The following is a 16,263-nucleotide window of genomic DNA, read 5'->3' as shown; positions in this document are numbered from 1 at the left end:
CTACATATAGAAGTTTTATATGTACACCCTAATTTAGCTCAAACATTAAATAATATTACCATATTATATCCAAGGCAACAGAGTTCAATTTTGACTTAAAAGCAAATGTTTCTATTATGCCATAGCATCATTCAAGAAAAACAGACCCAGAAACACCATAAGATGGAGAAAGTTGGGGAAATCTCTTTGGGAAGAGAAACTATTTAATATAACTTCTGGCATACTATGGGGGGGGGGCTTTAGAAGAATTAGAATGATCTCTTTTACTTCTATAGTGCTTAGCTTGAGGAATAATTAACTGTTAGTAAGTCTTGGTAATACAAGACTTAAAAGCATAGGGTCCCAAGCTCATTTCCTGACCTCACATGTACCACCAGCGTGATGCTCTGGCTCTCTACCTCCTCTCTTTCTTGTGTTATTCATAAATAAATATTCTTTTAAACTGATAAGATTATAAATAATACACTGGAACATTAGGAATAGTTGTGAGACCCACAGTTGTCATATCACCTCAGTAGCCTTTGACATCAGGTTATGGAATACAATGAAGCTACACATGTCATAATGAACTTGCATCACATCTCATAAAGTTCCAAATCTGTGTATTTGGATTGTGAAGGCAGGAAACGTATAAATTTTGAAAGTTTCCCATCAACAATTATTGAGAAACAAATAAAAGGCAATAAGGGCCAGCCAAATAGCTTACTTGGATAGTGTGCCTGCTTTGTCACACACAGGACCCAGGTATGAGCCAGGCCCCAAGGCAGTAAAATAGATCTGGTGCTATGAGTCTCTGTCTCTCTATCTCTGTCTCTCTTTGTATGTGAAAGTCAGCCTGGAGGGTGAAGCCCCAGTGACAACAAGAAAAAAAATACCATGTTCTAAAGGTTCACATTTTCATTATTTTGAAAGTCTATTTATACAAAATTGATAATTCACTACAGGTAAACAAACTCTCTTAATAAGGAAAGAATTTAAGTCAAAATGTACTCAAGTCATTCCTACAATTGTACGTAAAGCAACTTATTATTCACTGAACTATTTTATTCTGACTTGTAGTACAAGATTTATTGCAAAAAGATTTGTCTGAAGTTCATTTTAGAAGCACTGATGAATATGAGCTTAATGTTCAAGATATGTCTTACTTATCCATATGTTTTGAAAAAAATGATTATATAGTCATACAACAAATATGACAAGAAATATGGAAGATAAATTTACTTATCTTTCTTCTTTCACCTCCCTCCCCCTTCCTCACTGGTATTCAGTGCCTACATGATGAATCCACTTTCACCAGCAGGCATCTTTTCTGTGTTTAAAATTTATTTGATAGGACAGAGAGAAATTAAGATGGAAGATGGAGACAGAGCTACAGCACTGCTTCATCACTCTTGACGCTTTCCACCCTGCGGGTAGAAGTTGGAGTTTTGAACCAAGGTCTTTGTGCATGGTAATGTGTGCTCTCAATCGAGTGCACCACTGTGCCCCCCCCCCACTCCCAAATGTAAATTTCTTGGACTGATTCAATCAATTTAGAAGACTGAATTTATTTATAAACAATTGTTTTTTCTCCCCCCAAAAATGCTTTGTTTAACAATGAACAAGTTCATGAAATATTATCTGTCTCTTTATTCTGTTCTAGGACTTGGTAAGCTGTACATTTACCTTAATTATATCTTTCAAAATAAACATTCTAACTGTTCTTTCCTTCATTTCATTCCAATCATAGACACTGAAAGGCAAAAACTAGTCTTATCACCCGAGTTCTTTTGTTAAGGCCTGTAGGTTTTTTCCTAAGGTTTCAAACCTAGAAATACATACACACACAAATACACACACACACACACACACACACACACACACACACACACACACACACACACACACACACACACACACTTTACCAGAGTACTGTTCTCCTCTGACTTATGATGATGTGAGGAAACTGAACCTGAAACTTTGGAGCCTCAGACGTGAGGCTCTTTGCATAACCATTATGCTATCTACTCCCACCCAAACCTGGAAATATTTCAGTAAAATCACCTTAAGTCTACAGAAAGAATCACTTTTCTAGATGGTTTCGTCTATAGCCTTGGCCTAAATGAAAAGAATGACATCAATGAATCTCAAAATAAAAATTCTGACTGATAGAAATCACAGGCATCATCTTCCCTAAGCTTCTCAATGAATAATCTTTTTCATTCTACTCAAGTAAAGCGGTTACTAAGTCCTTCCTAGAAGAATCACACCTGTCCAAGTCCTCCACTCCGCAAATAAGGCAGAAATGAAAGTTGGACAGCACAACTAAAATAGGAGAACATGGTATTAAGTGGATATAAAATACAGTATTGAAAGGCTGACAGCATTCATGGATATTTTAACCTAGGAAAGGAAAATGGGGAATCCCTGAAAGAAAAAAAAAAAAGATTTTAAAGTCAGATAAGTAAGTTGAAAGATTACTTACCACCAAGGTGGGTGCTGTTAATAATCCCCAAGCAAAAAATTCCAAAAAGATAACGATAACCGCATGATAAACACTAGGTGAACCGATTCCTTGAGGCTATTAAGAAAAAAAAAAAAGACATTAAAAAGTAGTTAACAGTGCATTCCAGAATTACTAATAATGACAATCACCAGTAAACATTTATTAAAAACTTTTTTTTTGAGCACTAACATTTACATACTCACTATCTCAAGGACAGACAAGGAAACAAACATGCTACATAAATAAAATGTGTCACTGAAACACAGAGTTCAGGATGGGCATGAAGGATTGCAACATCCAGGAAGGAGAAAGACTGACAAGAATGTAAAGGAGTTGGGCGAGTAAATGGGGAAGATGGTAAGGAGCAAAGCAGAGGTAAAGGCAGCACTGGCTAATCAGCTGTAAGGCTTGAGAGCAGGAGGCATTAAAATACGGCTTAAGTGTGGGTTGGACTATCGCAGTGATGAGAGATAAGCTAGAGGGACATACAACTAAATTCTTTTACATATACATTATACTCTATATATGTACCTCTAAAAGCAATAGGAAGCCATTAAAGGATGTTAAGACTCACATGATCAGATGAAAGTTTTGTATCATTCTGGTAAACATGTAGCAGATGGATTAAAAGGGGGCAAAACTCAGAAAAGTTAAGCTAGGAGGCTTGTGCACCAACCCCCAAAACACAAAGCATGTGATAAGAATCAAAGATACTAATATGACTCAAAATCAGAATTGATGTCTGAGTAAAATGCAGGAAATGTGGGATTTGAAACATAAGAAAGTACAAAATTAATTTTATATTGTTGTTTGAAATTTCTTAAGAATTGGTTCAAACGCACCTGGGGAGATAGCACTGCAGTTACTCATACCTGAGGCTCCAAGGACTCAGGTTCAAATAAATAAAATTACTTAGCAGTTGAATATGATTATTTTTTAAAAAATATTTTTATTTATTATTGAATAGACAGAAATTGAGGGGAGGGGCAGAGAGACAGACAGACACCTGCAGACCTGGTTTACTACTAGCGAAGCTTTCCCCCTGAAGTGGGGACCAGGGGCTTGAATCTGGGTCCTTGAGCACTGTAATGTGAGTACTTAAAAAGGTGAGCCACCACCTGGCCCTGAATTTGGTTATTTCTATGGGCAATACTAAATTGATGGCAAAGTAGAAGACCTATGATGTTAGCTCAATTTCCACTAATAAGTTTGTACAACAGAAAGGATTTTAGTCACTAGATGACAATGTGACTTTACAGTATATTCAATGTTTTAAAAATTTCACAGGAGAACTGACAATTGAGGAACTTGAGGCAACAGAGGGGAGTTTGGAAGGGTGGGGGAATGGCAAGAAAATTTAAGGACCATAGGTGAGGTAGAACTTGTACAAGATCTCATTTATTCAACAAGCATTTATAGAGTACCTACAAAGTAACAGAGATGTTGGGGTGACAAATCTTTTTAGACAGATATCTCAAGGAGTTCAGTCATCAAGGAAGAAATCTCATTGTAATTAACTATTCATATGGAAACACAGCAAAACAAATATATACCAGTTAGGAATCAAGACAAGAACTTTGCAAGAAAAGGTGGTAGTGTGGACAACCATAACTCAGAAAACCAGAATGAAGCAAAAAAAGGTTCTAGATAGCTCAGACACTAAGAATAAAGTTCTAATCAGGATTTAGAGAAAAAAAGGTAAAGTAGTAGCCTCCAAGCACCTTTCAGTAGTTTCTCATCTTTAGAGATCTTAAAAATCATTAACTCAGGATATCAAGCATGAGAATGGCACGCTCCAATTTTTTTTGTTTGTTTGTTTGTTTTGACCATAGCACTACTCAGCTCTCTCGCTTATGGGATTTGAAACTGTGATTTTTGGTGCCTCCGGCATGAGTCTCTTTGTATAATGCTATCTACCCCAACCCATGTTCTAATTCTTTTTTTATAAATATTTATTTATTGTATTTTCTGGATAGAGACAGAAATTGAGAGGGGAGAGGGCGATAGAGAGGGAAAGAGAGAGACATCTGCAGCCCTGCTTCATCTCTCATGAAACTTTCCTCCTGCAGGTGAGTCCTTGAGCACTGTAAAAGTGTGCACTTAACCAGGCGTGACACGGCCTCCCTCAGCCCCGACCGCCCACCATGTTCCAATTCTTCATGGTGATTTCCTTTAAACTGAGGAGCAGACTGCAGGCAAAAGGAGTCAAAACAAGAAAAGAATAGAAGAGCGACAAGTATGTTCGGAGGGAAAAAAGTGGAGATATCTAGTATCTGAAAATGTGGAGTAGGAAAGTTAAGAATGACTTCTAAGGGGGCTGGGTGGTAGCACAGTGGGTTAAGCACACATGGGGGGAAGCGAAAAGACCAGCTTAAGAATCCCGGTTTGACTGAACCAAGAAGAGCTACAAAATCTAAATGAACCAATCACAGACAAATTGAAACCGTTATTAAGAACCTCCTCAACAACAAAAGTCCTGGACCACATGGCTTCACAAATGAATTGTACAAAACTTTCAGGAAACAGTTAATACCCATACTTCTTAAGCTTTTCCATAAGATTGAAGAAACAGGAATACTCCCTTCCACCTTCTATGAAGCCAACATCACCCTGATACCAAAAGCTGATAGGGACAAAACAAAAAAGGAAAACTACAGACCAATATCTCTGATGAACATAGATGCCAAAATATTAAACAAGATCTTGGCCAACCGGATACAGCAACACATCAAAAAGATTGTTCATCACGACCAAGTGGGATTCATCCCAGGAATGCAAGACTGGTTCAACATCCGTAAGTCAATCAATGCCATTCACCACATCAATAAAAGCAAAGCCAAAAACCACATGATTATCTCAATAGATGCAGAGAAAGCCTTTGACAAAATCCAACACCCATTCATGCTCAAAACTCTACAAAACATGGGAAGAGATGGGAAATTCCTCAAGATAGTGGAGTCTATATATAGCAAGCCTACAGCCAACATCATACTCAATGGACAGAAGCTGAAAGCATTCCCCCTCAGATTGGGGACTAGACAGGGCTGTCCACTGTTACTCTTCAACATAGTATTGGAAGTTCTTGCCATAGCAATCAGGCAAGAGAAAGAAATCAAAGGAATACAGATTGGAAGGGAAGAAGTCAAGCTCTCACTATTTGCAGATGATATGATAGTATACATAGAAAAACCTAAAGAATCCAGCATAAAACTACTGGAAGTTATTGGGCAACATAGCAAGGTATCAGGCTACAAAATCAATGTACAAAAATCAGTGGCATTTCTTTATGCAAACACTAAATCTGAAGAAGAAGACATCCAGAAATCACTCCCATTTACTGTTTCAGCAAAATCAATCAAATACCTAGGAATAAAGTTGACCAAAGAAGTGAAAGACTTGTATGCTGAAAACTATGAGTCGCTACTCAAGGAAATAGAAACTGATACCAAGAAATGGAAAGATATCCCATGCTCATGGATTGGAAGAATAAATATCATCAAAATGAATATTCTCCGCAGAGCCATATACAAATTTAATACAATACCCATCAAAGTTCCACCAAGCTTCTTTAAGAGAATAGAACAAACACTACAGTCATTTATTTGGAACATGAAAACACCTAGAATTGCCAAAACCATCTTAAGGAAAAGAAACAGAAATGGAGGCATCACGCTCCCAGACCTTACACTATATTATAAAGCCATCATCATCAAAACAGCCTGGTACTGGAACAAAAATAGGCACACAGACCAGTGGAACAGAATTGAAAGCCTAGAAATAAATCCCCACATCTATGGACATCTAATATTTGATAAGGGGGCCCAAAGCATTAAATGGAAAAAGGAGGCTCTCTTCAATAAATGGTGCTGGGAAAACTGGGTTGAAACATGCAGAAGAATGAAATTGAACCACTTTATCTCACCAGAAACAAAAATCAACTCCAAATGGATCAAAGACCTAGATGTCAGACCAGAAACAATCAAATACTTAGAGGAAAACATTGGTAAAACACTTTCCCACCTACACCTCTAGGACATCTTTGAAGAATCAAACCCAATTGCAAGGAAGACGAAAGCAGAAACAAACCAATGGGACTACATCAAATTGAAAAGCTTGTGCACATCCAAAGAAACTATTAAACAAACAAAGAGACCACTCACAGAATGGGAGAAGATCTTCACATGCCATACATCAGACAAGAAACTAATCACTAAAATATATAAAAGAGCTCATCAAACTTAGCACCAAAAAAGCAAATGACCCCATCGAAAAATGGGCAGAGGATATGAACAAAACATTCACCTCATAGGAGATCCAAAAGGCTAACAAACATATGAAAAACTGCTCTAGGTCACTGATTGTCAGAGAAATGCAAATTAAGACAACACTAAGATACCACCTCACTCCTGTAAGAATGGCATACATCAAAAAGGACAGCAGCAACAAATGCTGGAGAGGTTGTGGGGACAGAGGAACCCTTTTACATTGGTGGTGGGAATGTAAATTGGTCCAGCCTCTCTGGAGAGCAGCCTGGTAAACTCTCAGAAGGCTAGACATGGACCTTCCATATGATCCAGTAATTCCTCTCTTGGGGTTATACCCCAAGGACTCCATAACACCCAACCAAAAAGAGGTGTGTACTCCTATGTTCATAGCAGCACAATTCATAATAGCTAAAACCTGGAAGCAACCCAGGTGCCCAACAACAGATGAGTGGCTGAGAAAGCTGTGGTCTATATACACAATGGAATACTATGCAGCTGTCAAGAACAATGAACCCACCCTCTCTGACCCATCTTGGTCAGAGCTAGAAGGAATTATGTTAAGTGAGCTAAGTCAGAAAGATAAAGATGAGTATGGGATGATCCCACTCATCAACAGAAGTTGAGTAAGAAGATCTGAAAGGGAAACTCAAATCAGAATCTGACTGAGTTTAGAGTATGGCACCAAAGTAAAAACCCTGTGGTGAGGGGTAGACATGCAGCTTCCTGGGCCAGTGGGGGGGTGGGAGTGGGTGGGAGGGTCACAGTCTTTTGGTGGTGGGAATGGTGTTTATGTACACTCCTAGCAAAACGTAGTCATATAAATAATACGAGACGGGGAAAATTAATTGTATGTCTTGAAGTTTTTCAAAACACAAACTGAATCTTTTCAATACACAGGCTGTGTAATTGATATGCAGACTCTCTCAAAAGCCTAGACCAAGTAGATCAGAAGCAACCAATAGCAGAGTTATATACAAGATACTGGGTACCGTACAGCAAACCCTAACAAAAGGACTTTTCAAAGTTAACCCAATTACCAAATAATGTGATGATAACATTAACTATCGATTGTCTTTTTGAACCCTAAGACAGCAGGAACCTCACATCTCCACTGTAGAGCTTCTACTTCCCCCAGTCCTGGAACCCTTGGATAGGGCCCACTTTCCCATATGCCTCTCCCAATCCATATCAAATAATATTGCATCTGCTGATCACAACCTAACCAACACAACGATTGCCACCCCATGTACAGTGGAGAAGCAATTACAGAAGCCAGACCTCAGCGCCCCATAAAAATCTTTGGTGCATACTCCCAGAGAAATAAAGAATAGGGACCCTTCCAATGGATGGGAGAGGACATGGAACTCTGGTGGTGGGAACTGCATGGAACTGTACCCCTTTTATCCCACAATCTTGTCAATCATTATTAAATCACTTAAAAAAAAAAAGAATACTTGGGAAAAGCTATTCTTTCTCTTTAGTCTTCAAACTATTAGTAGTTTTATATAAATGATGTTAACTACAAATTAATTTCTACAGATGCTGAAACTACTGAGAAGCACATCTTCTAACCAGAAAGATGCGAATAATCTTTGAAAACTGCTTTTGAGTTTATTCTCAAAGCACACTAATCTTTTCCTTATATTTTATTTTTTTAATTTTATTTATTTATTCCCTTTTGTTGCCCTTGTTGTTTTATTGTTGTAGTTATTATTGATGTCGTTGTTGTTGGATAGGACAGAGAGAAATGGAGAGAGGAGGGGAAGACAGAGGGGGAGAGAAAGACAGACACCTGCAGACCTGCTTCACCGCCTGTGAAGGGACCTGCCTGCAGGTGGGGAGCCGGGGTTCGAACCGAGATCCTGACACCGGTCCTTGAGCTTAGCGCCACCTGCGCTTAACCCACTGCACTACAGCCCGACTCCCTTTTCCTTATATTTTAATAGAGAGGCAGAAAGAGATAGGAAGAGAAGAGAGACTGCATAGCACCACTGCACTACTCATGAAACTTTACCCCCTGCAAGTCCTTCTATGTGGTGGTCTTGGGGCTCAAACCCAGAATGAGCCACCTGCCAACCTAAAGCACATTAATCTAAAGCAAATGCTGAACCATGTCTCTCATGGCACTGCCTGCCACAAACTTGCCTAAGAAACTACAGACTCTATATATTGATATTACTTGACATAGGCTTCTGACTTCAAAGAACAGCTGCTTTTTGTAAGTTACCTTGGCGTCCTTCTTGACTTAAATGCTAACAACCAGAGGCTATTTAGCAGCAACCTGGGGAGCACAGAGCTATTCTGCAACTATACTACACAGGAGTGTTTGTTTGTTTGTTTTTGGGGAATTAATGCTTTACATTCGACAGTAAATACAATAGTTTGTACATGCATAACATTTCCCAGTTTTCCATATAACAATACAACCCCCACTAGGTCCTCTGTCATCCTTTTTGGACATGTATTCTCCCCCCACCCACCCCAGAGTCTTTTACTTTGGTGCAATATGCCAATTCCAGTTCAGGTTCTACTTGTGTTTTCTCTTCTGATCTTGTTTTTCAACTTCTGCCTGACAGTGAGATCATCCCATATTCATCCTTCTGTTTCTGACTTATTTCACTTAACCATGAATTTTTCAAGGTCCATCCAAGATCGGCTGAAAATAGTCAAGTCACCATTAAAAAAAATTTTTTTTAAGTTTTTTTAGTATTTATTTATTCTTTTTTTGTTGCCCTTGTTTTATTATTGTAGTTATTATTGTTGTTGTCATTGTTGGATTGGACAGAAAGATATGGAGAGGGGAGGGGAAGACAGAAAAGGGGAAAGAAAGACACCTGCAGACCTGCTTCATGGCCTGTGAAGTGACTCCCCTGCAGGTGGGGAGCCGGGATCCTTATGCTGGTCCTTGTGCTTCAGGCCACATGCCCTTAACCCGCTGTGCTACCGCCTGACTCCCCCTTTAATTTTTTTAAATATTTATTTATTCCCTTTTGTTGCCCTTGTTTTATTGTTGTAGTTACTATTGTTGCTGTTATTGATGTTGTCGTTGTTGGGTAGGACAGAGAAATGGAGAGAGGAGGGGAAAACAGGGCGAGAGAAAGATAGACATCTACAGACCTGCTTCACTGCTTGTGAAGCGACTCCTCTGCAGGTGGGGAGCCGGGGGCTTGAACCAGAATCCTTAAGCCAGTCCTTGTGCTTTGAGTTTCATGCCATGTGCACTTAACCCGCTGCGCTACCGCCGGACTCCCGAAGTCACCATTTTTAATAGCTGAGTAGTATTCCATTGTGTATATATACAACAACTTGCTTAGTCACTCATCTTTCTATCCTACACGTTTCTGCAAGTGAAGTATGCAGAAGATCACAACTTAGGTCCAGACACTTAAACCAATAACACACTATTTACTGTAATTAAGATTAGCACTAGGAGCAATAAAAATCTGGTATTCTGTGGTCCGGGAGGTGACGCAGTGGACAAAGCATTGGACTCTCAAGCATGAGGTCCTGAGTTCGATCCCCGGCAGCACATGTACCAGAGTAATATCTGGTTCTTTCTCATGAATAAATAAAATATTTTTTTTAAAAAAGGCTAGTATCCTGATTCTCTGAGCATATTCCACTTTGCAAAGAAACTTGTCATTTTTTTTTTCAGGTACTGGTACAGTTTTCACTTCAGAGATACAGTCCTTTCCACAAAATAATAAAGATCATATAAAAAATAAGCAAACTTAAAAGCAATATGGAAAATTCTAATTTTGATTAACTACTGTAAATAATTCTAGCTTTAACTGCTAACAGAAAGGGTTACAAATAACCTGGTAACAATAAACCTGAAAGTATCCCAAAATATCAGAAGGCACTTTTAATCCAACTGTTCTAAATGGTCTGCACTGAGTATGTATCAGGATGTTACATACATTAAAATTGAAAATGAGATGGCACAAAGTGCAAGGACTGGCGTAAGGATCCCAGTTCAAGTCCCCGGCTCCCCACCTGCAGGGGAGTCACTTCACAAGTGGTGAAGCAGGTCTGCAGGTGTCTATCTTTCTCTCCCCTTCTCTGTCTTCCCCTCCTCTCTCCATTTCTCTCTGTCCTATCCAACAACAATGACATCAATAACAACAATAATAATGACAACAAAACAACAAGGGCAACAAAAGGGAATAAATAGCTTAAAAAAAATTGAAAATGGGGGTGGGGCGGCACCTGGCTGAGCACACATGTTACAGTGCCCAAGGATCCAGGTTTGATCCCCCGGTCCCCACCTGCAGGGGGAAGGCTTCACAAGTGGTGAAGCAGGGCTGCAAGTGTCTCTCTGTCTCTCTCCCTCTCTATCACCCCCTTCCCTCTCAATTTCTACCTGTCTCTATCCAATAAATAAGTAAAGATGATTTTTTAAAAATTCTAAAAAAAAAAAGAAAAGAAAAGAAAGTTTAAAACTAGGGTCAGCAAGGTAATTCATCTGGATAGTGCTGCTTTGCATATGAGCTACTCTGGCGTGTGCCAAGCCCCACCAAATTAAAAGAAGCGTCTAGCACCACCAACAGTCAAAGATGAGTCAGGTGTTCTGGTCAAAATGGAAACACACACACCTAAATCTAATTTTTACTAATTTAAATTCACACACAGGCCCTGTTGCATTCTAAGATATATAAACAAATACTTTATTCTAAAGGAGCAACAATGCTCTTATAAAGTGTACGAAGGTGCCCCAAATAATTAAAAATATAAGGTGTATGAAGGTGATAAATGATTATACCTACAAGGTTCATTTCCCTCAAAAAAGTTTTCATTTATTTTATGTGCCTTCTTAAATACATATAGCACTGTAAAAAGTCTATTTTGTGTACAAAAGCAAGTTGTGAATTTACAACTTTACAAAGGATTTGGAATGGAAATATCTCCTATAAAGAGAATCAAAACTCTTGAGCTAACAAAATTGAAAATAAAAAGGTGCATTTCGATTAGTTTAATTTTCCTGCAAATTATACAGAGGTTAAATATTATTTGCTCTTATAAGACACAACTCCTTGTTGTTGTTTCTATTTTGTATATATATATATTTAAAAATTTTTTTTAAATATTTATTTTATTTATTCCTTTTTGTTGCCCTTGTTTTATTGTTGTAGTTATTATTGTTGTTGTCGTTGTTGGATAGGACAGAGAGAAATGGAGAGAGGAGGGGAAGACAGAGAGGAGAGAAAGACAGACACCTGCAGACCTGCTTCACCACCTGTGAAGCGACTCCCCTGCAAGTGGGGAGCCGGGGTTCGAACCGGGATCCTTATGCCGGTCCTTGTGCTTTGCGACACCTGCTCTTTGTCCGCTGCACTACAGCCCGACTCCCTTGTATATATATTTTTAATTGTGAATAAAAAAAAGTCAAGTCCCTGTGTTTCTCTAAGGCAGATAGCACTCCTTAAGGTCCTTTCTCTACTTCACTCTCTCAGTTTGGTCAAGAGCCATGATTATCCCTAATTAATTTGATAGAAGTATGGTTTTAACGAAACACGTACAGCAACAAGATCTCAGAACTTTAATCTCCAAGGTTTTTTTTTCCCCTACCAAATGTCAGAGCTATGACACCTAATAAACTTGACAGTAAAAAGTACATTCTGAGATCATTACATACGTGCCAAACTTTCTAAATGTTAGTATATTAACAGGGCAGTTTTCTAAAAAGTCAGAAGGAAGCTATCACTTAATCAAATTAATCAAACACTGTGAAGTGGTTTACTTACATATTTAGTATTGTGCTAGCAACTGATGGAGTTAAAGGAATATACATACAAATAAAGGTTAGGACTCATTCCTGCACACTTGTTGGAAAGTCAAACACTTTTCCATTCTATTTCGGAACGTGATAGCAAAGAATGCCAACAAAGACCAAAGAGTGGAGAAAAGTAGAAATCTCAGCATAAAAGCCTATACGACTTTTTTTCAATTAAAAACCTTACGTCCCCTGCTGGCTAACGACAGCACACGCACAAAGTTTATTGTGATGACAACTGTATCTGAAAAGCAAAAAAAAAAAAAAATGTTCCCTTGCCCTCAACCTGCTTTCTTTTCAAAGTCTCCTAATCCTCAAGCCACGGCCACTTCTATTTAGTCTTTACTGATTTCAAGACAACTGGATGATCACAGATTTTTGAAAACTAACAGACTGAAGCCTAGGCCCCAGGTGTCCTCCGACCCGCTCCTGACTGGGAAGTGGAGCCGACAGCCGCGCCAGCCCACCTTGTGCTGGTGTTGACCGGACCGGCAGCGGCTAAGAGCAGAGCACCGACCCGGAACGCGGAGGGAGGGAAGGGCGAACGCGCTACGGGGCGCCCGCGGGGTGGCCGCGCCAGATGCCAGCCGGTGAGCAGCATATGGGAGCGCAGGGAGCGCCGCCTGCCCCTTCCTTCCCCAGCGGCGCGGCGCGGGGCCTGCCCGCGGAGGCGAGGGCGCGGCGGGCGGGTCTGGCGTCGATCGGCTCCCTGCGGAGGCGCACGTGGGGCTCCAGGCCGCAGAGCCTCCCCGGGGCCGCCGGGGGGAGAAGGCGGCAGGTGCGGGCGCGGCGAGCGGCGTCTCCAAGAGGACGGGCCCTGGAGGCCGCAGGCCGGGCCGGGGAGGAAAGACTCCCGCGCAGAGGCTCGGGGACACGGAAGCCTGAGACCCCGTCAGCACTGGCGGAGGGGAGGGGGGAGTAGGGAGCCCAGAGGCGGCTGGCGGCCCCAGCGCTGGGGCCAGAGAATGATCAGGTTGGGGGCCCCCGAGGGACGCTCCGCGGCGGGCGCGGTACCCCCCAGCTCACCGTGCCTCCGTCCTTAATGATTATCTTCTTGGCCAGCATGATACTGCGGTTCGCGGCCCGTTTCTTCTTCTTTCCCTGGGTCATTTTACCATCCTCGACTCCTGGCGCTGCTGCAGCCACTCCCGGGGCGGCCGGCCCCAGCGGCGAGTGCCGTGCCGCCACTACTGCCGGGCCGAGCCGCTCGGGGCTCCCGCCGCCATCTTGAGGGCCCGGCCTGCCTCCCGGCGGCGCGTCACATCGTGCGATCGGCCGACGAGCCGCCCCGCCCCGCCCCGCCCCGCCCACGTGACGCCGCCCCTCCCGGCAGCCCGGCCGCCTAGCAGCTGGGTCGCGGGCCAGTGGCTCCACAGGGAGGGAACCCGGGAGCGGCACGTGGGAGCGCTGGTGGCTGGAGGGAGTCTGCTTTTCTCTCACCTGCTAGCAGGATCCTTTGGGCTGCGGGGACCGTTATGTCCGCCCCCTCACAGATGGAGAAATGTAAGTTTCTCAAAGTTACCGCTGCTGCACTTGGGACTCTGACCACGCGTCCTCAACGGTTGGCGCTTTTTGTAGTTGTGCCTTAACGAGACCGCAATCCAAGGAATCAGTTGAAATGGTTTTCCAGAAGTAGTGGGTAACCAAAGGGGTAATGATAACCTTTTTCAGTCTACATACACACGCGCGCGCGCCTCTTCTCATGGGGCATGCTTGCTAATACAGCTCTCTTGTTCCAGGACCTTTTCTTTCTACCACTAAAAATTTACATGACTTTCACATAGTTTCGTCACTTTGTAAACCTGTTTGTCAATGTGTGGGGGGCCCAGCGGTGGCGCACCTGTTACAATGCGCAAGGACCCGGTTAGAGCCCTCCAGTCTCCATGGGGATGAAGCAGCGTGGCAGGTGTCTCTCTGTCCCTCTCTCTATCACCCCCTTCCTTCTGATTTTTGGATGTCTCTATCCAATCAATGTCTATTATATAAGAATAATACCTCCCAATTTTTAAATCAGGGTTTTTTTTTGTTTGTTTTGTTTTGTTTTTACCAGAACTCTGTTCAGCTCTGGCTTGTGGTGGTGCAGGGGATTGAACCTGGGTCTTTGGAGCCTCAGGCATGAGAGTCTGTTTGTATAACCATTATGCTATCTACCTTCTGCCCAACCTCCTAATTTTTATTTATTCTTTACCAGAACACTGGTTTATGGTGGTGCGGGAGACTGAACCTGGACCTTCTGAGCCTCAGGCATGATAGTCTCTTTGCATAACCATTATGCTATCTACCCCCACCTCACCCCCAAATTAAAAAAAAATGTGTGTAGGGGGAGGTGGTGGTAGAAAAAGCATTTGACAAAAATAGATGTGGACTGCAGATCAAACTATCACATCAGGGGCTGATGGCACACCAGGTACAGTGTACATAGATTACAGTGCTCAAGGACCCGGGTTCAGATCATCACCCTCCAACCTGCACAGGGAAGCTTCACCAGCAGTGAAGCAGTGCTGCAGGTGTCTCCCCTTTTCCCTTTAAAATAAAACGTTTAAACCTAAGATTGGATTTTCTATTTGTTTTGATCTGTGACTGACTAGAATTGTAAAATGAATCAGTTTCCATGGAGAAGGCATTTTTAAAGCCTGATAAATGTCAAGTATTTTTCCCATCAGTACATAAACTCAGAATTCTTTTAAAAAACATTCTTTTGCTGAAACATTTTAGTTGGATTCTAGCTTCACTCTTCATGGTGAGTAATGTGAAGGACGTCAGGCGGTAGTAGTGCATTAGGTTAAGTGCACAGAGTTAGAGTAATATGAAATATTTAATAACTAGATTCCTAGCAGCTTGTTTTGCATCGATTGAAAGAACTAAAAAGCGTCTTGTACGGTTGGTTACTCTTTCCACAGTACTTCAAAATCCTACTTCATCCAGTTGCACCAAATTTATTGTTCTCAAGAACTTGGTTATTGATCAGTCATTCAAAAATGGTTATTGTCTAAAACTGAGAACTAAAATTTAGGGTACTTAAGAGCAAATAGATACAAATGAAGGTAGAGTAAGGACCATGGAGAGGAGTTAAATCACCCATGAGAACAGAACAAAAGAAAAAAGATCAGAGGATATAACAGAGAAAAAAAGGTCAGAGAAAAACCAACAAACATTTCCATGGATGGGGTTAATGCAGACTTCTTAAAATTAACACCAAGGAACACAACCATGAAACAAGATTAAAAAACAGAACAGAACAGAACAGGCGGCGCACCTGGTTGAGCACACATTACAGTGTGCAAGGATCAGGTTCAAGCTCCCAGTGCCCACCTGCAGGAGGAAAGGTTCAGGAGTGGGGAAGTAGTGTTGTAGGTGTCTCTGTCTCTAACCCTTTCTATCACCTCTTCTCTCTTGATTTCTGGCTGACTTTACCAAATAAAGATTATACAAAAAACAAACAAAAAACCTCAAGGGAAAATGTGAGCCAAGGATTTATACCTAGTTAGGCTGTAAAGTGTCTGTCTAAGCTTTAGAAATTTCAAACATGCAAGGACTCAGGGAATATTGTACTTATGAACTCCCTTTGAGTATTTTACTACAAGAAATTCATCCAGTCAAGCGTTGATTGAAGAGACATACTTCAGTTCAAGTATTAGTCGGGATGCGGTATCATCTAAGTTCATTTCCCACGTCTATGCTCGACCGGACCTGCCAATATACGCGGATATCTTCGCCCACCCTGTCCAACGCTTGACGTC

At 41.4% G+C, this 16,263-nt stretch overlaps 1 protein-coding gene across 1 annotated transcript in view; it reads right to left on the bottom strand.

The window, feature by feature from the left end:
- The window catches only part of MFSD14A (major facilitator superfamily domain containing 14A), a 36,129-nt gene extending 22,333 nt beyond the window's left edge, over positions 1–13,796 (bottom strand). The window contains exons 1-2 of the mRNA XM_007528585.2: positions 13,550–13,796; positions 2,465–2,560 (exon numbers count right to left, since the gene is read on the bottom strand). Of these exons, the coding sequence (XP_007528647.1) occupies positions 2,465–2,560; positions 13,550–13,633 (180 nt within the window). The 5' untranslated portion in view covers positions 13,634–13,796. The remainder of the gene's footprint in view (positions 1–2,464; positions 2,561–13,549) is intronic.
- Between the last annotated feature and the right edge of the window lie 2,467 nt (positions 13,797–16,263).

Source organism: Erinaceus europaeus, chromosome 11 (genome assembly GCF_950295315.1).
Source record: "Erinaceus europaeus chromosome 11, mEriEur2.1, whole genome shotgun sequence".
NCBI lineage: Eukaryota > Metazoa > Chordata > Mammalia > Eulipotyphla > Erinaceidae > Erinaceus > Erinaceus europaeus.
The sequence above is the reverse complement of the archived record's forward strand: the minus strand, read 5'-3'. Positions and strand labels throughout refer to the sequence as shown.